General features: G+C 29.8%; 2 protein-coding genes across 2 annotated transcripts; one reads left to right on the top strand and one right to left on the bottom strand.

Annotated features, from left to right (window-relative positions):
- Positions 1 to 4,810: 4,810 nt before the first annotated feature.
- Positions 4,811 to 27,562, bottom strand: Phum_PHUM586130 (Neurotrimin precursor, putative; the record flags this gene model as incomplete). The annotated part of the gene is made up of 10 exons (XM_002432419.1): positions 4,811 to 4,827; positions 5,230 to 5,343; positions 9,456 to 9,770; positions 10,832 to 11,119; positions 11,259 to 11,516; positions 18,701 to 18,895; positions 19,746 to 19,889; positions 26,060 to 26,224; positions 26,370 to 26,501; positions 27,529 to 27,562. 10 exons carry the CDS (start codon positions 27,560 to 27,562, stop codon positions 4,811 to 4,813), a joined length of 1,662 nt encoding a protein of 553 aa, XP_002432464.1.
- Phum_PHUM586140 (Acetylcholinesterase 1 precursor, putative) lies at positions 13,190 to 15,914 on the top strand (the record flags this gene model as incomplete). The annotated part of the gene is made up of 8 exons (XM_002432420.1): positions 13,190 to 13,444; positions 13,624 to 13,939; positions 14,032 to 14,217; positions 14,315 to 14,520; positions 14,597 to 14,762; positions 14,847 to 15,034; positions 15,299 to 15,606; positions 15,686 to 15,914. 8 exons carry the CDS (start codon positions 13,190 to 13,192, stop codon positions 15,912 to 15,914), a joined length of 1,854 nt encoding a protein of 617 aa, XP_002432465.1.

Here is a 27,562-nt window from a genome sequence, read left to right as displayed (position 1 = left end):
GAATGTAAAAAAAAAAAAAAAAAAAAAAAAAAAATAGAAACACTTCAACGCGAATAAATGTCTATATATATATTTATATTTATATTAATATATATTCACATTTTGTATATATATTATTGTATATGTTTTGTTTAATTCGATTCGGTTCGATAAATCGTTTTAATCGTGTAATTTTTTTGAGATCAGGGGAGTATAATAATAACCTCACTCTGCATCATTATTATTGTCTTTTAAGATGTTTATCATATGTATAAAAAACCGAATCAATTCATTTGTTATTATTTATTTTGTGTACGCACGGAGTTTTGTTAAAATTTAAAAAAAAAAAACAACAACAACAGTGCCGAAACATAAACACAAGAAAAAAAAATAATAATAAACATGAAATTATAAAAAAAAAAAAAAACATTTAGTTTGTGCAGATGTAAAAAAAAAAACATAAGAGCAGACATCAATCAACGAACAAGAAAAAAAAAAAAAAAGAAAAACGAGTGAGGCGTGCTGTCTATCAATCTATCGAGTAGCTAAACTCGGGTGGGTGGTTGTAGTACCATAGCAGCAAGCCTCACCTTCATTGCTTCCGGCGAACCACCGACGCCGCCACCACCACCACCACCGACACTGTGAGCTGTTATCGTATGTGGCCTTCGTCCCGGTGAAGAATTGTACATTATTTCGGCTGGTGTCGTGACCGGTCCGGACCCTACAATGACCGAAGGCTGTTGTTTTCTATTTATTTCGCTGTTCAAATCGCTTTTTTCACTGTAAAAATAAAAATAAAAAAAAAATTTTCACAAAAACTTTATTTTTTTTTTATTTCATATTAATACTAAAACCTTTTATTTTATTTAAGATTAAAAGGATTGAAAAAGTTTGACGTTTAAATGGGATAAAAGAGTGATAAACAAATAATAATAATAATAATAATAATTTTTTCCCCGTTTAGTAAAATATGTAATATATCGGGGGGGCGTGAGTTAGTGGCGTGCTCCTGTATTCCAGCTTCTTGACAGGTAAAGTGCAGCGGATGTTCGCAGACCTGTGCTACCTTCAAGGAACGCGGAGTGGTGAAGTTATTCACCTCTTTTCAGTTGCGTATCTCCAGTTCCTCACCAGCAAAGTGGGAGGTCGCGAGGAGCTCGCAAGGCGTAGAAAGCTGCAGGAGACGGCGGATCCTGAGTCACTGCGACAAATGCAAACTTCGTCACATGTCTCTTATTTTCCAACTATCTTGAGGATCGATGATCCTGGTCGATTCTTCTACTGTCTTCCTCATCGCTAGAGAGGATGTGACCAACAACTAACACTTAACTGTTAATTTTTATTCTTTAGGTCAGGTGGAGACGGTAGGTGGTGAAGTTTTGGTGTTCTAAATCTCCCCTCCCGATCGCATTCTCAGAAAGCATGCGAGCTTCCTACCCAACTCCTCCAAGCGAAGGGTGAAAGGCAGTCCCGAAAGAGATGCCAATCGCCTATGGGGGATGCGTTCTCATCTTCGAGGTGACGCCGGTGATGAAGATTAAAGCAAATCCCCTCCCCTCAGAGAATCGTGTGGAACGGTTAACGTTTTGGCTCTACCGGAGAGGGGCGATTGAACTGTCGGTTTTACTTCCACGAGCGTCCCTCCCCAGAGCTACGCTCTTGCGACATGCCGAGGAGTTTTAGTGGTTATGGGTCCCCGGTCTGGCTTTTACTCCAAACTGAGTCAAGCACTCCCTCTGCGGGGGGTTAGTGCATAACTGCATTTCTCCTGGGTCAACAAAAAAAAACTTTTTTTTATAATTTATGATTTAAAATAAAAACTTATAATTTTAAAGTTTATTAATTTTTTAATATTATTTTCACTCATAATCACGGCAATTCGTCTTAATGTTCGTCGGAGCTTTTTCAACATTTATTCCAGGTTTCTACCTGCCGATCCCTAAGGGATAAATCTCTGAATATCACTGATGCTGCATGCCTGATGGATAGGTTCCATCTTGTTATAATCTATGTCATCACAATAATTCTTGTAAGTCTCACTGAGACCATTTTATTTGATGGAAACGAGTTATTTCCTATTCTGGGCTCCAGTGTGGGGTGTCCAGGAACAGGAAAAGTGAGATTCACATCCTTGTTCAGCTGATTTAGGCCGACAATAGAACAAGATTTGCCTTTTGGTTCTTCTATCTTTTATCTTGTTCTCACTTTGCTCTATTACAATTATGAATCAGTTATCATATAACTTTTTCCTCGGAACTAATTCAATACTTAATTTTCCTATTATTTCCCCATTTCATAATTTTCCCTCATGCATTTCATCCTTAATTTATGCACACAATATGCAAATCACAATTTTGTACCTATAAACTTAAGTAATCTGAAGGCAGTTCAGAATTTTTCTAATCTTAAAATTTTACACTAAAAATATGGTAAAATACGTTAAGATGTATCAGAAAAACATAAGAATGAAGAGGTTTAGTTTTTTTTTCAATCACGAGTGAAAATGGAGATGTCGTGATTGGTTATTTTAAATTAACCAATCACGAGTATGTTTGATTTTTTAAATCGCAAAATACAATAAAATGTATCAACCAATCACGATTATTTTTGATTCTTTTAATCGCAAAATACGTTAAAATGTATCAACCAATCACGAGCGAAAACGGAGGCGTAAACAAAGATACAAAATTTTAATTTTCACAACAATTTTTAATGGTAAAATACGTTGAAATGTACCGACCAATCACGAGTTAAAATGTAGGTGTAAAATTTTGATACAAAATTTTAATTTTCACAACAATTTTTAATGATAAAATACTTTAAAATGTATCCCAAAAACATAAGAAAAAGGAGATGTAAAATAAAATACGAAAAACGGTGTATTTTTGATGCGAAAATTCGTTAAGATGTATCAGAAAAACATAAGAATGAAGAGGTTTATTTTTTTTTCCGATCACGAGTGAAAATGAAGATGTCGTGATTAATTATTTTAAATTAACCAATCACGAGTATGTTTGATTTTTTTAATTGCAAAATACGGTAAAATGTATCAACCAATCATAAGAAAACGGAGGTGTGATTTTTATACTTTAAATTAACCAATCACGAGTATGTTTGATTTTTTTAATTGCAAAATACGTTAAAATGTATCAACCAATCGTAAGAAAATGGAGGTGTAAATTTACACTTATAAAATCAGATGTACAGAGATTTAATATCCATCTGATATAATAAATTAGCTAATTACAAGTATTTTTATTAAACTACCTCCATATTGTCACATGAACTGTTGGTATTTGTAAATTTAAACTTAAGAGAATTATAATTATCACTAAATAATATAAAAAAAACTAATTATATTACAATAAACTACAATAAATTACAAAACTTTTGATATATAACTTATAACAAAATTGTTAAATAAAACAAATAAAATTAATTAAATAAGTTGACATGCAGTTACGTTATGTCAACTTATTTAATTCATTTTAACCGTTCTTATTATTATTATTTTCACTTTTGAACACGCAAAGCTTTTAAATACTTGTCAGAGTTTTAAAGTTCATTTCTTCCAGGTCTCTACCCGATTCCTTAGAAATGAATGCTCGAATTTTGTTGGTTCTATTTATAATATTTTCCGAAGAATGTGGATCGTCCTGCATAGTGCGATTTCCTGGATGGTTTCTTCTTTTAAAGTCTTCAAAATCTTCTTTATATTTCCTTTTATCGGGTCCTCCCGATGCTCCCACGATGACCGGAATAATTCCTGTTTTTGTTCCCCACATCCTGGCTATTTCAATTTCCAAATTTCTATATTTCAGCCTTTTGTCTGCTTCTTTGCTGTGGTGTTTTTTTTGCCGGCACAGATACTTCAATTAGTTTACGCCATTTTTTCGCATTTTGCTTCTCAGGATGATATCCGGTTTGTTGGCTGGCACAGTTTTGTCAGTGTGGATTTGTTGATCATATAGAACTGTGCATGGACCTACTGTCGTAACCGGGCTTGGAATGTGGTTGTACCACTCCTTGGGGAATCCATCCATTCCATATTCTCGACATATATTTTAATAGAGATATCAACATATTTTATTGTGCCTTTTTAAGTATTCATGTTTTGCCAATATCGGACAACCGGAAATTAAGTGATCGATTGTTTCCGACTGCGATTGGCAAATTCGACACAAGTCATCTTGGCGGACTTTGAGAATTATTTTCTCATAGTTATGAGTCCGCACTGTTGTTATTATTATTATCCACCATTAAACACGACAAGGCTACTTGTCGGAGTTTTTAAGTATTTATCCGAGGTTTCTACCCGATTCCTTAGGGACAAATACTCGAATTTCGGTGGTGCCACTTATTATAAGATAGCACCACATCAATTCTTGAAGGTCTTCCTGAGTCCGTCTTTTTCGATGGGAACGATTTGTCTCCTGAACTGGGCTCCGGTGACTAACATCTTTGGAGTGGCCAGGGTCAGAAGCAGTGAAATTCACGTTCTCGTCGAGCTGCCTCAGGTCGACAGTAGAACAAGATTTGTTTTTTGGTTCTTACTTTGTTTTGTTCTCATTTTTTTTTTTTTCTCTTTTAAGCCAACAGCACGTGGCGTTCTCAGACGGTCACCCATCCAAGTTTGCACCACGCCCGATGCTGCTTAACTTCGGTGATCGTACGGGAACCGGTGTGACCAGCACGCTATGGCCGTTGGCTTTTATTATTATTATTATTATTATTATTATTATTATTATTATTATTATGTATTCGGTTTTTAATAAATCTATTATTATTATTATTTTTTTATTACTTAATCATTCACACTTCATTAGAATTAATTTTTTTTTTCCACTTAAATTAAAGGTTTTAGGTAAAATTGAATGTCAAAAAATAAATTTTATCGTTTTTCCTCCCCCCCCTTTACCCTTCTTTTCTCTCGCCCGGGATTTTTATTGAAAAAAAAAAAAATAATAATGAAAAATGAAAATGAAAAATTTCACGACCCCATCAAGAATTTAAGAAAAAGATAAAAAAAAAAGAAAAAGAAAAAAAAATTTTTTTGTCTCACCTTTCTAAATCTGTCGGTCTGAAATCTCCTCTTCCTGAAATTAATAAATAAAAATAAATGAATAAATAAAACGTATGAATAAAATTTAACTATTAACACATTTATAAGTAAAAAAAAAAAAAAAAATTATTGATTCGACAAAAAGAATGAAAATAAACAAACAAAAACAAACAAGGGAAACGTACTGGCAAAACAACATTTTTCTCTTCTGACGACATAAATTGCGATGAAAACGCAAAATATAAATATAAGGAGGCATCCTGCGGCGATACTTATTAACGTCGTCATAGGTACAGGTTCTGTAAAAAAAAAAAAAAAATTGATAACAGTGATAATAATCGAAGATTTAATTATAAATTGATATTTAAATTAATAAGGTACGTTATTAATTAATTTATTACATAAGCGCAAAATGTGTGTGAGTGAGTGTGTGTAAGGTGAGAGAGATAAAGCTACGTACCATGGTGCATCATGCTCAGAAGCGTGGTTGTCCACATTGGCTCTGGAATTAAAAAAAAAACAAAAAAAAAATGGAGGAAAAATATTCGATAAATCGATTTAAAGTTTTCATTTCACAAAAAAAAAAAAAAATTTAATTTACAAAAGAAAGAAATTGAAAATCAAATATAATAAAATAAAAAAGGGGGGGGAATTGAAAACTCACGCACACGCACACTCACACATACACGCGCGTACAAACGCACACAAGAAAATCTCTAAGGATTATAGAAAAATTCAAAGGAATAATAAAAAAAAAGCGACAATGTAAGAATAGTGCAAAGGAGAATAGGAGAAAAAAAGAAGCGAATAAGCAAAAGTGGAAAGCGATTGTGTAAGCAAAGGAAAATTCTTTAGGGAGGAAAACGAAAAAAAATATATATATAAATACGCAATCAAAGGACGTTAATTAAATGGAAACAAAACAAAGGTAATAATGAAACAATACCCAATAGGCATTTTGAAATATAAATGTATACGTCATTCAATGGCGGGGTGGGCGTGGGCGCGGGCGGGCTGTGCGCATCCAGGAAAAATGGTTACGTGGAAAAAAAAAACAAAAACTGACGGATGAAAATTCAAAGTTTTCGTTCCCACCACCACCACTACTCCTTACCCCCTCCCCGTCTCCTACCTCTCTCCCCATACCTTCCCACCTCCTCCTCACCACTTCCCCCCGGGGAGAAAATTCTCGAGGGTCGTCTTTATTATCGAATCCGACTTTAAATTTTATTAATTTTTTTTTAGTAGGTCGGCCGTGAGGTCAGGAGGGGTTAAAGAGGAAATTTTTCCTTTCGTCCTTCCCCCCCAAAAAAAAAAAATTTTTTTTACCACGATGGAAGACGATTTTTTATTGATTAATTTTTTAGTTAGTTTTTTTTTGGGGAGGTTTAACTTTTAAAAATTTTATCCGGATAATTATCCATGATGATTTTATTTACATAATATTTACATTAGAACTAACTGAAGGGTATGAAAGAAAAAACCGAATTTTTTTTTTTTTTTTAGGGAGGAGGGGGACAGAAAAAACGTCGATTTTGTTTTTTAAAAATGGAATCGAGCCAAAGTGTCACGTGGGAGAAAAAAAGGAAAGGGAAACTCGCACACGCACACGGCTCGTAATTGATTAGGGGAAGTTGGAAAAAAAAAATTTTTCAAAAAGGGAAAATCTTGGAAGAGAAAGGAGATCGGTGGAGAGGGGGAGAAGGACAGGAAGAGATAGAAAAAGAGGCTTAATTGTTTTACGGGGGAGGAAAGAAAAAAAAACTTTCCTTTTACAAAATTTTCAACCTTTTATTTTTCATTTCTTTTCTCAGGGTTTTTCGTTTTTTTTTTCCCTCAGAATTTTCCCGCGCCCGCTTCACCTCCGCCTTTCATTTCTTCCCTTTATTTCATCTCAGGGAGAAAAACGTAATGTGACGGTTATAAAAGTTTTAGACGAGTTTTAAAAAAAAAAATTTCGTCTGCTTTTTCCTTTTTCCTTCTGCTTCTCTCTCTCTCCGCTCTCTGCTCCTGTCGTTGTTATATTGCAAAATATTTCCCGTGTAACTTTTACTCACATTTTCCGTCAGGTACATCTCGTCAGTTTTTTTTTTTTTCGTTAAATGAAAAATCTGATTTTTAAGAAAAAAAAACGATCGGTAACTTTATTTCCCCCTCCTCTCCCCTCGGTAAAAAAAAAGAAAATTCGATTCCATTTTCCAAATTTATTAAAAAAAAAAAAATGGATACTTTTTTTTCTTCTCAAAATTCAATTGTTTTAATACGTTTTGAAATTTTTATCCCCCCGTTTCCCTCACCCTGCGAACCCCCCACATACTCCCCACATTTTTTTACCACCTTTACAAAAACATAAGTTAACCGGAAATTAAAACCTTTTTACCTTTTTTTTTCTCATTTAAAAAAATGGCCGTTCATTTTTTTTTTTATTTAATTTTCCCCGTCAAAAAAAAACAATTATTTCGAATAATGACGTCATATTTAAAATTCACCGCCATTTTGAAAAAAAAAATCGGAAACGGAAATTGTTTTGTATTTTTATTAAATTCAATTCAAACGATTTATTATAATTTTTTTTTAAATTTTAAAGTTTTTTACTTAGCGTTTGTTTGTTTGTTTTTTTTAAATTCATATAAGTATAATAAAAGTTAACGTAATTAAGATAATTAACCACTTTTATCGTTGAATAACTAAACAACTAACTAACTAACTGACTAACTCTTTAACTAAACTAACCATCCAACCGAAAAAATTTAAAAAAAAAATTTTTAAAGTTTTTGAATTTAAATTTTTTCGCTTTTTTTTTTTAAATTAAAAATTTTCTCTTATTTTTACGTTTAAAGTTTCAAACAAAAAAAATAAAAAAATTTTTTTAAATGCATTCATATCAAACTTATGCATGACTTATTATTATTATTATTATTATTATTATTATTATTATTATTATTATTATTATTATTATTAAAATTATTTCATTTTATTTACGGTATAATATTTTTCCTTTTTCGTATGTATGATTTTTCAACAAAAAAAAAAAAAAAAATTTCTTTCTACTCCTTTTTACGTCATCATCATCATCATCATCATCATCATCATCATCATCATCATCATCATCATTATTATTATTATTATCATTATTATTATTATTATTATTTATTTGAATAATTTTGAATTTTGAATTTTCTTTTTTCTTTTTTGTTAGACATGAATATTTTTTAAAATGGAGAAGGAGGAGAAGTAGGGGAAGAATAAAGAGAAGGAAAAGATGGAGAAGAAGAAGAAGATGAAAGAGAAGAAGAAGGAAAAAAGATGGAGACGGAGAAGAAGAATAAGAAGGAAAAAAAGATGGAGAAGGGAAAGAGGATGGAGGAGGAGAAGGAGAAGGAAAAAAAATGAAGGAGAATAGGGAGATGGAGAAGATGAAGGAGGAGAAGATGGAAAAGAAAAAGATGGTAAAGGTAAAAAGAAGATAATAAAGTGAGGATGGAAAAAAAAAATGAAGAGTAAAATGAAGGAGTCGTTCGCTTATAATCAACTGGAGAAAAATAAAAGTTGGAAACAAAAAAAAAAACAAAAGAGAGAAAAAATAATAATGATAATAACGATAACGATGATAATAATGATAATAAATGAAATGAGAAGTAACGAAAACGAGACTCGGAAAAAAAAATCGAATGAGGTAAAATAATTTTTTTTTTTCGTTTCCGTTTATTTTCAGGTACGGAAAAATTTTTATGAGAAAAGAAAAAGAAAAGTCGTTACGGAGTAAATACCAAAAAGCTTTTACTTCCTTTCCTCTCTCTCTTTCTCTCTTTTTTTTTTTAAACCCTTTTCTATATATATATAAATTTTTTTTTTCACGCTTTTCTTCTTTCTCTTCCTCTCTTTCCCTCTCTCTCATTTTCCTGTTCGTTTTGTTTTCCTATTTTTTTTTCTGTTGCGTAAAAGCATAAATTTAAAATAATCTTACGTAGATTTAAAAGGAACAGCAGCAACAGCAACAGCAAACAAAAAAAATTGATAGAGTTATTTTTATAATATTTTCGACATTATTTATCATTCGTTTCCTGTTTTTTGTTTTTCCGGAAAATGTTATGGGAAATTTTTTTTTTCGAAACAAAACTAAAAGTTTTTTTTTTTTTTTTTAAAGAAATCAATCGCACGTAATGTAAAAATTATTATTATTATTTTATTTACGAGGGTAAAAAAAAAACTTTGGGAAATTTTTTTATTTTTATTTTCTCTTAACTCTGCTATTTTCTCTGTTTTCCAGTTTCGAAATTCTATAAAAAGGTTTCGGTAGAGGGGAAAATGAAAAGGGGGCGGCGGCGGCGGTGGTGGTGTTGGCAGCGTTTCGGAATTGCATGCAAAAAAAAAAACATGGCCTTTTGATAATAATAATAATAAAACTCACCCCTGACGATAAGATGAACAGAATGCCTATCCGTTCCTTTATCATTTTCTACTGCTAAATAGTAACTTCTAGAATCGGATGGTTCGACATCTTGAACTCTAAGTCGAGCTTCGTAGCAGTCTTCCCTCTCATCGTCTATTAATTCGGCTTGATACCTTCCATTGGGTTTTCCAGCTTCCACAAATTCCGATCCCCATTCCCAAATTGCTCTCCTAGGTCGGGGATCCGCACACACGATTAATTTCAAAAGTGCTTCTTCCCCCCTCACGGCAAGTACTTCTCTAGTACCGGCATGTCTTAAAACTTGAGGTGCTCCTAATCGATAAAAAACAACAACGATAATAATTTTAATAAAAATTTCAAAGTGTCATTAGAATAATTATTAATTAACTTTAAAATTTTTTTTGTTTTTTTTTTTTCCTCCAGACTTTTTTTCGTTGATTAATTTTTTACGTGATAAAATTTTATGATAAGAATGAAAAAACAAAGGAAAAAACCGCAAAAAGGAAAAAAAGGAAAAAATAACTTGAAAAAGTTATTTCCACGTCAAAATTTTTCGCTTATACTTAATGTTTAAATTGGTTGTCAAATGCAAGGAACTCTTTAAACGTCAGCAATAAACTTTTTATTACTTTCTTATTATTTTTTTTCATTGAACGTAAAAATAATAAAAAAAAAAAAAAAAATGGAAAACGTGCCATAAATCACATCAAACATTTATGTTCCACTTCTTAAAATATTATTATTATTATTAAATAAAAGGAAAAAAAAGGAACCGGAAATAAATGAAGTGGCAAAAAAAAAAATTTCGGACCGAACAAAAGTTCGGACATTTTTTTTTGTTTGTTTGTCGAAATGTAAAAAAAAAGGAAAAAAATTTTTTTTCCCAGGTTTTTTTACGGATAGGATAAAAATTCGGGGGAGAAGAAGGGGGAGGGGGTAGTGGAGAAAACAAAATGTCTCCGGCAAATATTCGGCACTCGGAAATTTCCATTTTTTTTATTTATTTATTTTTACTTCGATCCGCCATTTTGAATCATTACCAAAAAAAAAAAAATCTCAAGAATAATAAAACAAAAAAAATTTATTTAAATAAAAAGCGGGGGAGGGGGGGGGGAAATCGTCAGGAAATAAAACGAAAATCTTCGTCACGTTGCCAAAAATTATTATTATTATTATTTTTTTTTTTTGTTAGCTTTTTATTTAAATAAAAAAAAAAAAGAAAAAAAAATTTCTCATTTTAATAACGTTTTGAAACAAATGACGATGATTACGGTAAATTTTCATCCCTTTAAAAAACGTAAAACGGAAATGGTTTCATATTTTTTTTAATTCAATTTTTGGCGGGAAAATTTAAAATTGGTTGGTTAACTTACCGACAACTTGTATCGTTATTGGTTCGCTGTCGACGTTTCTTTCCGTTCCTCCGATGTTATTCGATACCCTACAAATGTATTCACCCTGATAGTCGTAGGTTATGTTAAATATTTTTAATTTGGCTTCGGAACCCCTCGTGAAAAGCGTGTCACCAGCCGACGGAACTTTCTGCAACCACTGATAACCTGGTGGAGGATTACCTTCGGCTTCGCAACTAAACGTTGCTTCCGAATAAAGCGGCGCTGTTATTAATCTCGTTGGACCCACTTTACGAATTCTGGGTGGATCTTTTGAAAAAAAAAAAAAAAAAATTATTATTATTATTAAGTCGGTGACGAATTAAGTAACGTTATCATTATTATTTGGATTAAAAGCGTATAATCCGAAAAAAAAAATAAATCCACGGATTATTTATTTTTAACTTACATTTAACATCTATGACGACTGATAATGGATTACTCGTACCGACTGTGTTTTCAGCTTCGCAATAATATGATCCCGAATCCCTTCTTTTAACTGGACGAAATTGTAACGTGTCAATAGTGCTCACGATTCTTTGTTCACCGATTTTCCAACGTACGACAGACGGTGGATTTGAATCCACGATGCATCTTAATACTACGGTATCTCTACCTTCTTCTAAATCCGTCGTCGGTATTCCTTCTATTCGAACTTCGGGAGCGTCTGTTGAAAAAAAAAAAAAATATATTTGTCTCCTACCACGACTTTTTTTTCTTTTTTTTTTTTAAAATAATAATAATTTGCACGACTACGATAAAACAAACGAGAGATCGAACAAAGAAATTCGGGGAAATTGTTTTTCTTTTTTTTTTCTTATTTTTCAAAAAAAACAATTTTGGCGCCAAAAATATTTTAGTCAAGACAGGAAAATTTTTAAATATTAATAAAAAACAAAAAAAGAAATCGAAATTTTGACTTTGAAAAGTTTTTTTTTTCCAATTTCAAATTCAAATTTTTTTTTTTTTAAATCGTCAACAACAACAACAACCAACCGACAAAAAAAAAACGAATATTTAATTCCAATTTTTTTTTTTTTACTGGAAAACAAAATAATAATAATAATAACAACGGAATTGAAATCCAATGAAAATTCTTAGATTTAATTTGACTAAAAAATTTTTTTAAACGATGAAATTCGATTAAGAATTTAAAATAATAATAATAATAGTAGTAGTTTTTTTTCTTCTTCTTCTTCTTTGGAAATTTTCATCTTTTTTTCAAAGTTTTTTTTCTCTTCTCTTCCCTTCCCTTTCTTCCCTCTCTCTTTCCTCCCCTCCTCCTTTGTTTCACTTCGAAACTTTTCCCATCAGTTTTTCTTCTAGAAATTTCTTTTTTTTTTTTTAGTAAAAATAACCGAAAGGTTTTATATAAAAAAAAAAAAAAGAAAAATAAAATAAGAAGGCTCAGAAATAAGATTTTTATTAAAAAGATTTTGAAAAGGTTAAACGATTCTGATAAACGTAATTTTTTCTTTCCTTTTTTTCCTTTTTTTCCTTTTTCCTTTTTTTTTAGCAAGAAAGTTTATAAAAAGTCTTTTTTTTTTTTTTCAAGCCTTTTAATCTGGCAATTTGCTAACTTTTGATCATAAAATCCTTTTTCTCTCTCTCTCTCTTCCCCACTCCCTCACTTACTCACTCTCTTCTAGAGGAGAAAAAATAATTTTTTCCGCATTTATTTATTATTATTATAATTATTATTATTATGGGGTTTAATCGATATCTCGAAAGGAAATGTCTGAAGTTAAACGATTACGAGTTTTTTTTTTTTTTTTTTAAGCCGAATAATTAAAAATGTAACGTTATAAAAAAAAAAAGGAATTGTTTTTTTTTGAAGCTTAAAAGCTTATTTTAAATAATAATATCCGCCATTTTGTTTTTACACTTTAACTACGCACAAATTTTTGTTTAAAAATTGAACCCACAGGATTTTCTTTTTAAGGAAAATTTTATCTACCGAATATAACTCGTACTTACTATTTTGTTTATAATAAAAATTCTTATCGTTTTATTATTATTATTATTATTATTTAATTACCTTGATGATGATGATGATGATGATGATCGTTTCCTTGCACTTGACAATGACTTAAATGTTAATACAACGTTTAAATCAGGTTTAATGCCCACAATCTTATCTTACGCGGAATCATTTTCCCAAGTTTTTTTTTTGGGGGGGTATTTAAAAAACTATATAAAAGCATTAAAAATTTATTAAAACGGAAATTGTTAAACGTTACTCGTACGACGACGACAACAACAACAACAACAACCAAATTTTAACGATTGTGTTATTATTATTATTAAATTCGTCGTCGTTGTTTGGCGCGAATTTTCAAAATGAAAAAAACTCAAACGTTTTTTGTTTTTTTCACCTTTCTGACTTTATCATTTCCGGTTCAATATTTAAACGGTTATAAAATAATAACGAAAAATGAATTTTATGGTTTTTTCAACGAGAAATATTTACAAGTGGAAACTAAAAATGGCGTCGTAAAAGGTTTTCTAGGAAGGAGTTGCAGGTTGGAAAAGGATTTTGCTGGATTTCGTGGGATTCCGTATGCCGAACCTCCCGTCGGAAACCTGAGATTCAAGGTAGGATTTTGACATATTGTGATGATGATAATAATTTTTATTTATATATATTATTTGTGTTCGTTTGCGTGTGACGTCATTAAATTTTGTGGAAAAAGGGCGGATGATGATGGTGATGATGATGTTGATGATGATGACGATGATAATGATGATGATAATAATGATGATTTTTTTTGCAGAATCCGGTAGAAAAAGGAAATTGGGAGGGCGTGTATAATGCGACGTATCAGAGACCGGGATGCATGCAGGGATCATTTAATTCCGTATCGAAAGAATTAAAAGAAGATTTCAGCGAGGATTGTTTGTTTTTAAACGTTTACACACCGAATTTGAAATTTTTAAAAAATAAAAATGAAAATTTAAAATCCGTCATGGTTTACATACACGGGGGAGCTTTTTTAAGCGGGAGCAGTTACGAAAGCATAAACGCACCGGATTTTCTAATTGAAAAAGACGTCGTCGTCGTTACAATTAATTACCGTTTGGGAGCTTTCGGTAAATAATAAATAATAATAATGATAATTTTTTCTTTTCGACGGGCTTGTAAAAGGGAAATAAAAATCTCTGACTTTTTTTTTTTTTTTTAGGTTTTTTGAGTTTGCAAAATTCCGAAGTGTCGGGTAACGCAGGTCTCAAAGATCAAAATTTGGCTTTGAAATGGGTTAAAAATAATATTCAAGCTTTCGGCGGTGATCCCGATAAGATAACTATTTTTGGAGAAAGCGCGGGATCCGCTTCCGTTAATTATCATCTTTTATCGAAAGAATCCCAAGGTTAAAAAGAAAAAAAAAATCAGAACCGGTCGTAAAACGGTCGATGACAGTTTTTTGGGTTATTTAAAATATATATGGTAATTTTTTTTTTATTCAGGTTTGTTCAGAAGTGCAATTATGGACAGCGGAACCGTTCTCTCATCGTGGGCATACTCGAAACCGGAAGCCGCTCTTAAAAAAGCTAAAAAATTAGGAGACAGTTTAAAATGCAAAGCGAAGAATTCAACGAAATTATTATTGTGCTTGCAAAACGTGACAGCGGAAGTTTTGGCTGAAAAACAACAGCAAATATTAGGCGTTCAGGTACCATCATCATCATTATTTAAAATTAATCTCGATTTTCACGGATAAAATTTAATTTATTAATTAATTAAATTAGGATTTGACGAGCATGGACGTCATCGCGTTCGAACCGACAAAGGAACCGAACGTGACTGGAGCTTTCCTTACCGAAGATCCATTTAATTTAATGTTTTTTGGAAATTTCACAAAAGTTCCAGTAATAATCGGTTCAAATTCAGACGAAGGACTTTTAGTTTATCCAGGTAAGTTTTAAATTTAATGACGTCACTTTGTGTCAAAAAGTTTTTAATTCTATAAAATGCATACTCGCATATATGTCCTTTCAGTTTTTAACGACAAGAGTTTGTCCGGTTTGTTGTTGACGTTACTCGGCATGGATTTATCACGTCTCGCACCGACTCAGTTAAATTTGAAACCTCTTTCGATTCCAGCCATAAAAGTCCACGAAGCAATATCCAAATTTTACTTTAATAATAAATTAGTCAACCATCAGCAAACGTTCAAAGTTTTAGAGGTGAGTGAGTGAGAGAAAGAGAAAGAGAAAGAGAAAGAGAGAGAGAGAGGGATAAACAAACAATGTTATTTATTACATGATTAATTCGATTCGCCTTTTTTTTTTTTTAAATTATTACGTCATAAAGAATAATTAAAACCAATCAATTATTTATTAATAATAATAATAACAGAAAATGAAATAATTTTTTTTTTGGCCCCCTCCCTCCTCCGGTGACAAGTTGCTTGCTGGAGAATTTTAATTTAAAAAAAAAATATTTCACAGCTTATCGGTGACGTCAATTTCATATTACCCATACAATTGGCAACAAGTTTAATGGCAAAACATTCGTCACATCCGGTTTACAATTATCATTTTACATACGATGGCGGTTACGCAGTTTACAAAGCTTCTGCAAATATGGAAAACGTTACTGGAGTTTCGCACGCGGATGAATTGGGATATTTATTTTACACTCCGGATTTTCATAAGAATTGTGGAAAGCAAAGATACGAAACGACGAGCGCATTACCCGAAGATGAAATCATGGTTGAAAAAATGACAAAAATGTGGACGAATTTTGCTAAAACGGGGTGAGTGTGTGTGTGTAAATGAAGAAAGTTTTTCTCTCCCCCTTTCTCCCCCATTTATTTATTTTTTTATTATTAAAAGGGATCCGACTCCGGAGTTGGATGAATTCGTTGACACAAAATGGAATCCATTCACGGATGAAACTCAAGAATATTTAGACATCGGAAGTAATTTAACAGCATCCAACAGTTTAAAATTAAACGTCATGAAATTTTGGGAAGAAATAATACATAATAATATTAAGAGTGATAAAAAAAAAATGGAAGACCCGGAATTGGATGCCACGCAATTACTCGTACACGGATGGTAAAAATAAAATAAAAAAACAAACGGGAAAAATTTTATTATCATTATCAATATTTTAAACTTTTTGTTTGGTTTTGACGTATCATTTAAAAAAAAAAAATACCTTTTTATTATTATTATTATTTTTTTTTTAATTTCAAATGTAAAATAAAATAAAAATAATTCATTAAAAAAAGAAATAAAAAAAAAAAAAGAAAAGAAAGTTAATTGGAAATTCTGGAAAAAACACCTGGAACATTTTAAAAAAAAAAAAGTGAAATAAATGAAGAGGAAAAAAAGAATGAAAGGAAGGAGAGAAAGAGAGAGAGGGGAAAGGAAAAACATCAAACGTCAAAAATTTAATTTAAAAAAAAAAAAAAAAACAAGAAAAAGCGAGCAAAGCAATCAAATGAAAAAAAAATAAAAATTTACTAAGGAGGAGAAGAAAGTAAAAAGGATTGAAAAAAATAAAATAAAATAAGAAGGGAAAGAGAGAGAGTGAGAGAAAGAGAGAAAGGTAAAGAGAGAGAGAGAGAAAGCTCTTTGGGAGTCATTCAAATATCAAAACATTGCAAAATTAATTATTGATATACGCTCGAAGGAAATTTCACTTATTAATATTCAATAACGGTTTTTTTTTTTTTAGTATCGATTAAATGATAAGAACTTTATCGTTCATATATATATAAACCGATAATCGATTAGTCTAATTCCACGATACATTTTTTTTTATTATTTTTTTTTTAAAAGTATTTTTTAATCATCGAAACAGCCTCTCAATAATAATTTTTTTTTTTTTTAACATAAAAAATCACACACATGATAATAAACAAATAATAATAATAATAATAATAATAATAATAACGATGACGACAGCAGTAGAAGCAGCATCAGCAGAAGCAATTTCCGTTAAATTTTTTGTTTTTGTTTGTTTTTTTTTGAAATTTATAATACCGTTAAATTTTTTTTTTTCATTTTTTATTTTCTTCCTCATTTGAATCTCCCGCGCTTTTATTTATTTATTTATTTATTATTATTATTATTATTATTATTATTATCATTATTATTACTCGTTCGAGTTGTTTGTTGGTCTTTCATTTAACAAAAAAAAAAAAAAAAAGAAACGCGAATCATTCGTTATCATTATTCACGGTAGATTGTTACAAAAAATCCTCCCCCCCGATTCCACTCTCTCTCTCCCCACTCTCTCGTAAATTTTACACCAGTTTTTTCGTGTCGTAAATTTAAATAATAATAATAATAATGATGATGGAAAAAAAAACAATAGCCAACAAACGACGATACGCTCCAGACGACTCCCATTATATAAATTTATATATGTACAAACGCCAGCACGCACGCACCCACGCAACAAACAACCGACAACTAATTCAGCCAAAAAAAACATAAAAACAAAAAGCAAACAAAGCGATTTTACCAAAAAAAAAAAAAAATTATTATCATTATTATTTTTTATTTTATCGTAAATATATAAAGTCACTTCCGGAATTTATGATTGACGTTCGTCATTGGTTAAAATAATAATAGTAATAATAAATAAAATGAAACTTCTCCGAGTGTATGTATATAAAAAAAAAATACATCCGCTTTTAAAATAATAAAAAATTTAATAAATAATAATAATAATGATAATGATGATAATAATGATTAAAAATAAGCTGGAGAATGATATAAAAAAAAAAAAAGAAAAACAGCTTCCGGGTAATTTTTTTTTTTTCTCCATAACGAGATTTTCCTTTGAATTTTTTTTTTGTTGTCCTCCCTCCGCAAAACACCTGAGGGGATATCAAAAGGTATCAAAAAAAAAAAAAAAAAACGAACGCGAGCACGCACGTACGCACGCATGCACGCACACTTGCCAGTCGTGAATTTTTGTTCTTTGAACTCTGGTAAATTTGAATTCGTGGAAGAAAATTAAAATTTTTTTTTCTTTATCCCTCCTCGCTCGCGTTTCGTTTTTATTTTTTTTTTTAATTGAATGATAACAAAAAAAAAAAAAACACTTCCGGTAAAACTTTCCATCCTCCCCCTACCTACTCTCCCCTCCCGCCTCCCCCTCACATTTCCCGCCTTCAAATCAAACGTCGATCCATTCATTCATTCATTCATCAAACTCAAAAAGAATTTTTAATCGTTTAATTTTTAATCTCCATTTAAAAATTTAAATCAAACAAACAAACAAACAAAAAAAAAAAATAATAATAATAATAATAATAATTTTTCCATTATCCACTCCATAATTTTTTTTTTTATTTTTTTTATTTCACCGCCATCTTTTATTAAACGTCAGTTATTTTTCAATTCACTTTTTCCCATTTTAACTTTTTCACTTTTCTTTTTTTTTTTTTTTTATTTAATAAGGTTTAAAAAAAAAAAGAAGGGGAGAGAGGAAGAAAGGGATCAAAGAAAGAAGACGAAACTGAATTTTGAGTCATTAAAAAAAAAAAAAAAAAGTTTAAATTAGACAGAATGTCAAGTTAAAAAAGAAAAAAATTTTGACGTCTATGAAAAATGTTTGAAACTTGAAGTGGAAGAAGAAAAAGAAAAAGAAGCAGAAGAAAAGGAAGAAAAGGAAGAAAGAAAAAGAAAAGAAAAAAAAAAATAATAATAAAAAATTATTAAAAATGGAGGAAGAAGGAAAAAAAAAGAAAAAAAAACTAAGACGTAAGATCAATTATTAACATCAACCGGTTTAAATTATTATTATTATTATTATTATTATTAATTGAAAAGTATGACGTCACTTATTTATTTATTAATGTATTTTAGATTTTAAAAGGCACTACTTACATTTAACATCCAATCGAACTTGAACTTCCTGAGATTCTTTCGGATATGATTTATGTAATGCGACGCATCTCAGAGTACGACCATATAAATCTTTCGTGTAGACAATGTCTAATAAGGATGTTGCAACCCACGTGCGATTATTATCAACTTCCGGTACGTTTGTTTGTTTACTTCCGACCAAAAGTTCCTTATCCCCTTGAGAAATAAATAAATAAATAAATTATTATTATTCTTTATTCACAAATTAATTTTAATCGAGGGGAGGGAAGGGGAACAACCTGGAAAACTGGAAAAAAAAATTTTATCTATTTATTTATTTTGTCTGATGCCACGTTAAAAAAAAAAATTTTTTTATTCGATGATTGAAAAAAAAAAAAATTTTTAATTTAAAAAATTATTTTGTATGTTTTTTCGGTTTTTTTTTTGGTTTTTGTACTGGAGAAAAATTTTATTTTTTTTTACTGGAGAAAAGAAAAAAAAATTCGATTCATGAATTATTTATATAATTCGCTTGAAGAAAAACTCCAGACTTTTTTTTCCTTTTTTTTTTTTTTTTTGGATAATTTGTCTTTTAACATTTCATCATTTGTTTAAAGCCCCCCCCCCCGTGCTCTCCCTCCCCCCCACAAAAACTTATCAAGGAAATTCCAGATTTTTTTAACTAAAGAGAAATATTTATTTAAAAACAAAAAAGATTTTCCGCCATTTTTTTTTTGTATTTTTTTTTACAATTTTTAAAATATCCGGTTTTTCCTTTTGGGTTCCTCTCTTCCCCCTTCCCCTCCCCCTTCCCCATCCTTTTTTTATCGAACTATAACTTTAAAAAAAGGAAAATTCCTAGAAAATTCTTTCATTAAAAAAAATAAAAAAAATATTGAAATTAATTTAAAATCTTTTTTCATATATTTTCTTTTGTTTGTTGTGTTCCAGTTTCTCCAGAAAAGTTTTTTTTTTTTTTAAATGCAATGGTCATTTATTAAATATTTTAATATCAATCTATTTTTACCATTCCAGAAAAAAAAGGTAAAAAGTAAAAATTTACTACCTAAAAACCATTTAAGTCTCGCTGGAGGATTTCCATAACGACTCAAACATTTAACCGTGATTGTTTTTCCAATGTCTGAACTTATATTGTTTCCAGGAGATATTGTTGTACTGTTAACTTCGATACGTGGCCACTGAGGAGCAACTGTAATTAAATAGAAAGAAAAAAAAGTAAGATAATTGATCATATTAATATTCTACTTCCACGTTTTTTTTTTTTTTTTTTCATTTGAACCTTTCGTTACGCTCGTAAAAAAAAAAATTTTTTCCCTCTCGAATGATAATTTTTCAGATTCCCAAACGAAAAATCAGTAAAAAAAAATAAAAAAAAATTTTTCTCGAATCTTCGGCCACTCCTTTCACACTCCCCCCTTTCCCCCTTCCCTCTCCCTCTTTTCTCATCACTAAAAAATTTAATTTTCACGTTAAAAACAATTTTTAACAAAATTTGACGAACGATCGGGACTTTCAACAAAAAAAAAAAAATTCTTTTCTCACTCTCCTTTCCCTCCTCTCCCCCTCCATTTTTTTTCTTTCGTGACAACACGTGTAACTAGTAGTAGCAGTAGCAGTAATTAATTACACGTTCATCTCTTCTTCAAATTAATTTAATTATCAACATTTTTTATTACAAAAAAAAAAAGTTTTCGACGTAAAAATTAATTATTTCATTACAAATATGCAGAAAAGTGGGAGTAGAAGCAGAAGAATTTTTTTAATTTTAACGAATGATGACGTCATCGTCGTTAGTACCTGACACGTAATAAACACGTCGTCTGGAAAAGGTACGTTCGTTATATTCGCAACAGGAATTAACAAAAAAAAAAAAATAAATTTTTTCTGTGCAAAATAAATCATCCGGCGGAAGGAAATGAATTTTAATTAAAAAGAAAAAAATGGAGGGAAAATTTAAAATTCGTCTTGTTTCCAATATTTTTTCGTCATGTTTCCTCCTTTTCATTCGATGAAAAAAAATTTAAATTTGTCAACGTCGTAAAAAAGCCGACATCCAAAATCTTTTACATGTTTATCTTGTCACCTATTCGTAAATAGTAGTTTTCAAACACACAAAAAAAAAATGTTCCCCCTATTTAAATACCTTTCCCTAAATATTATTATTATTATTATTATTATTATTATTATTATTATTATTACTTATATGTGAATTCGGAAAAAAAAATTAAAAAAGTTTTCTTCTGTTTTTTTTTTTTGGGAATCCTGGAATTTAAGAAACAAAAAAAAATGTTTTTGTTCTGGAACATTATTTAAGCTTTCGGTTTTAAAAAAAAAATCCTTTTTTTTTCTATTTCGACGGATTCGACTTTTTAAAATGTTTTTTATTTTTTTTTTTACTTTAATTTCCGTTTGGGGAGGGAAAAAAAAACTTTTCCCCCCTCCCACCCTTCCTTCATCTCTCCATCTTTCCCAAAATCCGGAAATCGGCGCCTTAAAAAAAAAACATCAGTAAATAAATAATTTTTTTTTTTTTTTTTTTTAATTTTAGTCGTGGATTTAGTAAATTATTATTTTTTTTTTTTTGTTATTTCCACGTAAATAATTTATTTACATATAAAGAAAATCGTTTTAAAATTATGACGTCACGTCGCGATAAACGCGCGCCTAAAAAATTCAAACGAAAAACAAATGTATATAAAATTTTTTTTTTTCTATGACGTCACTCGATGTAATCCTTTGATCTACCTTCGATATACCATTCATTTTTTTCCTTTTACTTTTCCTTTTATTATTCTTTTTGATAAGATTTTTAAAAATGGAATAAAATAATAATAATAATAATAATAATAATAATAAAATTATTACGAAAGAGATTTTTACAAAAAAATGATGAAAATGATAATGATTATGCAATCGTACCTAAGATTTCGTCTTTTTTTTCAGGTTTCATTGCGTAACGCCCTGAATTTTTTATGAGGGAGAGAGATAGAGAGAGGAATGAAGAAGGAAAAAGGAAAAATTTTAAAAGGAAGCGAAGAACCTCCGGGGATTGTTGAAAGTAAACGACGTGCAACGAGTAAAAAGGTTGATTAAAAACCTTAACAGGTTAACGTGGAAGAAGGTAAAAAAAAATAAAATTATTTTTTTTTCTTTTTTTTTTTAATAGAAAATTTTTACGATTGAATGAACACAGAGAGATAGAGAGAGAGATAGAAAGAGAGGGAGAGGGAGGGAGGGAGAGAGAGAGGAAATAATGAGATCGCTTTTGTTGACAATTCCGATTTTTCAAATAATAGAATAAAAGGTTTTCTTTTTTTTTTTTTTTTTGTTTTAAATCTTGAAAAAGGCCAAAAGGAAAAAAAAGGAAAAAAGGAAAATGGCTACCGTATAGAGAAAAAAAGAAAAAATGGATAATATCCTTAAAATTTTTTTTTTTTGTTATAAATTAATCATTAGGCCATTTTTTCTACTTTTCAATTTAATAAAAAAAGAAAGTAAACAAATTTAAAGTTAAATCCAATGAGAGAAGCTTTTAAATGTATTTTTAAAAAAAAAAATTTCATTCGAACAACAAAAGCTTCAATCCTTTCTCAAAGCTTTATACCTTATTCTTTTATGGAACAGATAAAGATAGAGAGAGAGAGGGAGAAAGGGGGAAAAAGGATGGGGTCGGGGGTAACATAAAAACTCTAAATCAAAAGAAACTCAAAGCCAATTAAATTGTTTGTTGTAATCTTTGTTGCGGTTTTTTTTTTTTTAAACAAACTCTTACCCCCTCTCCCACGTTTTTCCAATCCCCCTTCCAATTTAACCTCAATCTCTTGATTCTAACAAACCCCTAGCCTCTCTCCCTCCCTCTTCCCTCTCTTAAAAAAAAATAAATAAAATAAATCTAACTCGATAAACGCTTCGGAAAAAAAATGCCAATGTTTTCCCTTTTTTCTGTTTTTTCTGTTTTTTTTTTTGCACGGTTTAATTTTATACGAAAAAAAAAACCTTTAGTCAAGCAAAAGCTTTTGTCGTGGTTTTAGATTCATGCTGTGTACTTTCCACGTTTTTTTTTTTTTTTTTTATAAAGGGAAAGCTTCGAGATTAAATTTTACATTAAAATCTAAAATATTAAAAAACATATGCATATTCCTTTTGCCACCCCCCTACCCTCTCCCATTTTTTTTTAAACGTGACGTCAAATATTAAATTTCCACCTTCTCACCCCCACACTTCGTTCATTCATTTTCCAATCCTCCCCCCCGATCCCCCGCTCGAACGTTTACAAACAAAAAAAAAAATTTTTTTCAAACGTGACGTCGGATATTAAATTCCCACCTCTCCTCTCCACTCTCGTGATTCTCCTTCCTTACTTTCCCGCTCTCCATCCAACCCTCTACCTCCCTACCCCCCCGCTCGATTGTTTACTAACAAACCGAAAACTTTGCGATTTTTTTTCTTTTTTCTTCACGTTTATTTCTTACATTTAATAAAATGATTCGATTCATCCGCCATTTTGATAAAAAATTTTTATTTCTCGTGTTTTATTACGTCATAAAAATTAATTTTTTTTTTTTGGAGGACGGGAGTGTGGGAGAAAACAAATAAAACGTTTAGCTTATACACAAATTTTTTTTTTCGTTTTTTATTTATCTATTTACACGTCGAAAAAAAAAATTTGAAAGGTTAATTTGCAAACCGTTAACATTTTATTGAACTAAAGTTTTTTTTTGCCCCCCTTAGCCCCCCCTTCCCCCACCTAAAAAAATTATTAAAAATTAAAAATTTAACCTTTTATATTATTATCATCATCATCATCATCGTCGTCGTCGTCGTGGCACGTTTTACGTATTGTTTAAAAATTCAAAACAAAAAAAAAATCAATTACGGTCTCTTTTTTTATTTAAATTTAATTTGTTTACCAAAAAAAAACGACAAGAAAAAATTTTTTTTTTAGAAAAAAAAAGAAGGGGAGTAGAGAGCGGGAACGAGAAGAATCGGAAAAAAAAGGAAAGAGCGGAAGGGGAGGTAGAGGGCGGAAACGACAGGAATCGGAAAAAAAAACGTTCAACCCACGAAAGTTAAAAAACGTTTTCCCCAAACGTAAAAAAAAAACCCAAAAAAAAAATTAATTAATAGTTTTTTTATTTGTTTAAAAAAAAAAAAGTTAAAATGCAGAAGAAAACAACAAAAACAAACAAAACCTCCTCCCCTTCTCCCCTCCTAAAAAAAAAAGGAAAAAACTAAAATAAATGGGAAAGGTTAAATAGACAAACGAAAAGTAAAACAGACACGAGAAAAAAAAAAAAAAACTTTTCGTTTAGTTATGCCAAATTTAAATTGACAGGAGTAGAAATGGGCGTTTTTGTTTGTTGTTGTTTGTTATTGTTTGTTGTTTGTTGTTGTTGTTTCTTTTTTTTTCGTTTGTTTCATAAAAAAAAATGTGGAGAAAAAAATAAAATCTCAACAATTCAAGCTTTTTTTTTCTTTTTTTTCTTTTACTTACGACACGTCACTTACATTTATAATAATAATAATAACGATGATAATAATAATAATAATAATAATAATAATAATTTTAAAGGGTTTTCGTTACGCAGAGCAAACACAAACGACAGCATTTCAAATTTGCCTCGTATAAAAAAACGTTCGATTCGTGTTTTGTTCATCAGAATCAATTTCTAATTAAGAGTCACAAACAAAAACATAAAATGTCACGTAATAATAATAATAATAATGATATTGATCATCGACTGAAAGCACCCCAAGGATAATTTTACTGGAGAATTTTTTTTTTTTTAAAAAACTGGAAAATGTACATGAAATAGCACTCGCGGTTACGACTCATTTTCTTTTAGTAAAAACGCAACGACGGGATTCGCGTTCCATCAAACGTGAATTTTTAAAAAAATATTCACGATAATAATCATAAAATGACGTCATACTAAAACTACGAATAAAAAAAATCTATAAAATGAAACAAAAAAAAAAAAATCTGGAATCCGTAAAAAGAATGAAAAAAAAACAGATTTAAAAATAAATTTCCAGTTTTTTTTTTTTTTGGAAAATGAATGAAATAAAATTCGACATAAGTTAAAAACGCCTTTATCATTTTCATTCTTCTTATTTTAATCGATTCAACATACGAGAATAAAATTTTAATTAAATTAATGGTAAAAAAAAAACAATTCGCTGGAGAGAAGTTTTGTGATGCTGGAAAAAAAATAAAAAAATTTTCTTCCAAAAAGTTCAGAAGAAAAAAAAAAAGAAAACCGAATTTTATTCCGTATAAAAATGCAATGTAAATAATTATAAGAAATTTTTTTTTTTTGCATACTACCCTAAGATAAATATTAAAATTAAATAGCAGACGACAGGAAATCATTTTCCAAAAACTGGAGAAAAAGAAAAGCCATTTTCTCATTTTAAAAACGTTTAATTGATTACGTTATAACGTTGATGGGGAAAAAAATTTTTTTTTTTTTCCTTTTCAAAACAACAACAACAACATGACGTGACGTCAAAGAAAATCGTGGAACAAGAATATAATAAATTTATTCGTGTAGGAAGAAAGAATAAGAAATTTTATTATTTTGATTGTTGGCATCATGTTTTTCATTTACCAAAAAAACAAATTTTCTCTATTTAAAATCCCGAAAAATTTCAAAATGAATTCTCATAGTTTAACTTACTACTTTTTCTTCTTATCACCCCCCTCGCCCCCCGCCTCCTTTCGTCCCCCTCGTCTCACCGAAAATTGATAATTTAATAAACGAAAATTTAAAGGATAAAATTTGACAAATATCGACCGGAAATATCAGTTGAATGACCAGAACGTGCGAAAAATCATGACGGAAAAAATTTTTTTAAATTATAAAAAGAAACGACGTTTGCATAAGTTAAACAAGTGCGAAACAGTTTTTAAAAATTTTTTATTTTTCTATTTTGATTTTTATATCATCACGTAAAATGTATCTTAATGTTATCTTATCAGCGTTTTGTGGTAAATTGAAGTTAAAACGCATACGTTCTGGAGAACGTTGATAACGACGATGACGACGACGATGATGATGATGATGATGATGATAAAATGAGAAACGTATTCATGAGAAAAGAAAAAAAAAAAAATTTTTCTTTTATATTGAAATAAATTCGATTACGATAAACAATAAAATAATAGAAAATTTATAATTACAATTTACCATTGTTTGATTGATTATCGATTGTTTGATTATATTGAAAAAGGGAAGTGTGGAAAATGGTAACGGAAAAGGAACAAAATTTACTTTGTTTCACCCCCATTCGGTAATAAATCCGATCAAAAAAATTTATAAAAATGGATTATTATTATTATTAATAATTTTTTCTTACCTCGAACAACAAGACGTACGGGTAAAGACGTTAAAGCATCTTGTGCGGTAAATTCGGAAGCTGTTACTTGACATTCCCATTCTCCATCATCGAAATCGATAGTCACGTGTTTAATTAAAAGTGAACAATCTCCAGATTCTTGATTTCCAGCCCATTCGTATTTGTCTTTGTAAATTCCAACGGGCTAAAATAAAAAAATAAAAATAATTTCATTAACATCTCGGTTTTGTTTACTCTCTCTCTTACAAAAAAAAAAAATTTTTTTTTTATTGTCGACAAGTTATAAAAGGGGTTTTGCCCCCATGCATACGTAATCCACATGTTACTTTATCTTTGCGACAATTTAACTCAATGTAACCGTGACCATAAAGAATGGATTTACGAGCTTTTCTCACATTTGACCCCTTTTCTCCCCCCGCAACCTTTTTTATCAAAACCTCATCTTATTTAAATTTTTACAAAAAAAAAAACGGGGAAAATGTTGCAGAGGTGAAACGGGGAAGAAGAATGAGAGGAGAGTTGGAAAAAAGTAAAATGCTGTCGGGTTTTCTACAAAAAAAAATAAAAAATAAAATTTTAAAATTTTAAGTAATTAAAATCCGGGAAAAAGAAAATTTTTTTACCGCGGTATTTTCTGCGGTCGGATAAATTTTTTTAATTCTGAATTTTTTAATTAATTTGATAAAACTGATTTTTATGACAAAATAAAAAAAAAGAACGAAAGAAAATAATGAAGGAAAAAAAGAAAAAGGACGAGAAAGAAAGAAAAAGAAAGAAAAGTATGGAAAAAAGATGGAAAGAAAAAAGAAAATTTTAAGAATTTAAATTATTTCGAAACGTGATTTGACTATAAAAAAAAATTTTTTACACGATGCGCTTTTCTAAAAAAAAAAAAAAGTTTTTGTGAAAATTTTTGACGTCACTGGAAAAACATGAAAACGATGGAAAATAAAAAAAAAAAGGAAGGGAATCGAGTCGATAAAAAAAAAAAACGACAGGAAAACAATTTTAAATGTATATAAATATATATACATATAGAGAGAGAAAGAGAAAGAGAAAGAGAGAAAGAGAACAAAAAAAAAATTATTCGAGCGCGAAATGAATTCGAAATATGGAAAAAAAAATTTTTTTCCTATTTATATATATAATTTTTTTACGTTTTTTGTTTTTCTCCAGGTTGGAATCACTGGAGAAAACAATATATAAAAAATTAAAGTACTTTAACAAATTTTTTTGCAAATTGAATGAAAAAAAATAATAATAAAAAAATTGTTTGAAAAACTAGAGAAAAGAAAAGAAAAAAAAAAAAAATCTCGTAAAAATTCCGATAATAAAAAAAAAAAAATTTTTAACGTTTCCCCTAACATTCCTTACTTCTCCCCTCCACCTATTCCCCTCTCCTTTTTTTCCCATCGTTCTCTCCCCCCCTGTTTCTCTCATTTTTTCAATTATATATTCCACCTTCGTACTTCCCCTCTGATTGCCTTTCATTTTTTTCCCCAT

Source organism: Pediculus humanus, genomic scaffold (genome assembly GCF_000006295.1).
Source record: "Pediculus humanus corporis 1103172108310 genomic scaffold, whole genome shotgun sequence".
NCBI lineage: Eukaryota > Metazoa > Arthropoda > Insecta > Psocodea > Pediculidae > Pediculus > Pediculus humanus.
The sequence above is the reverse complement of the archived record's forward strand: the minus strand, read 5'-3'. Positions and strand labels throughout refer to the sequence as shown.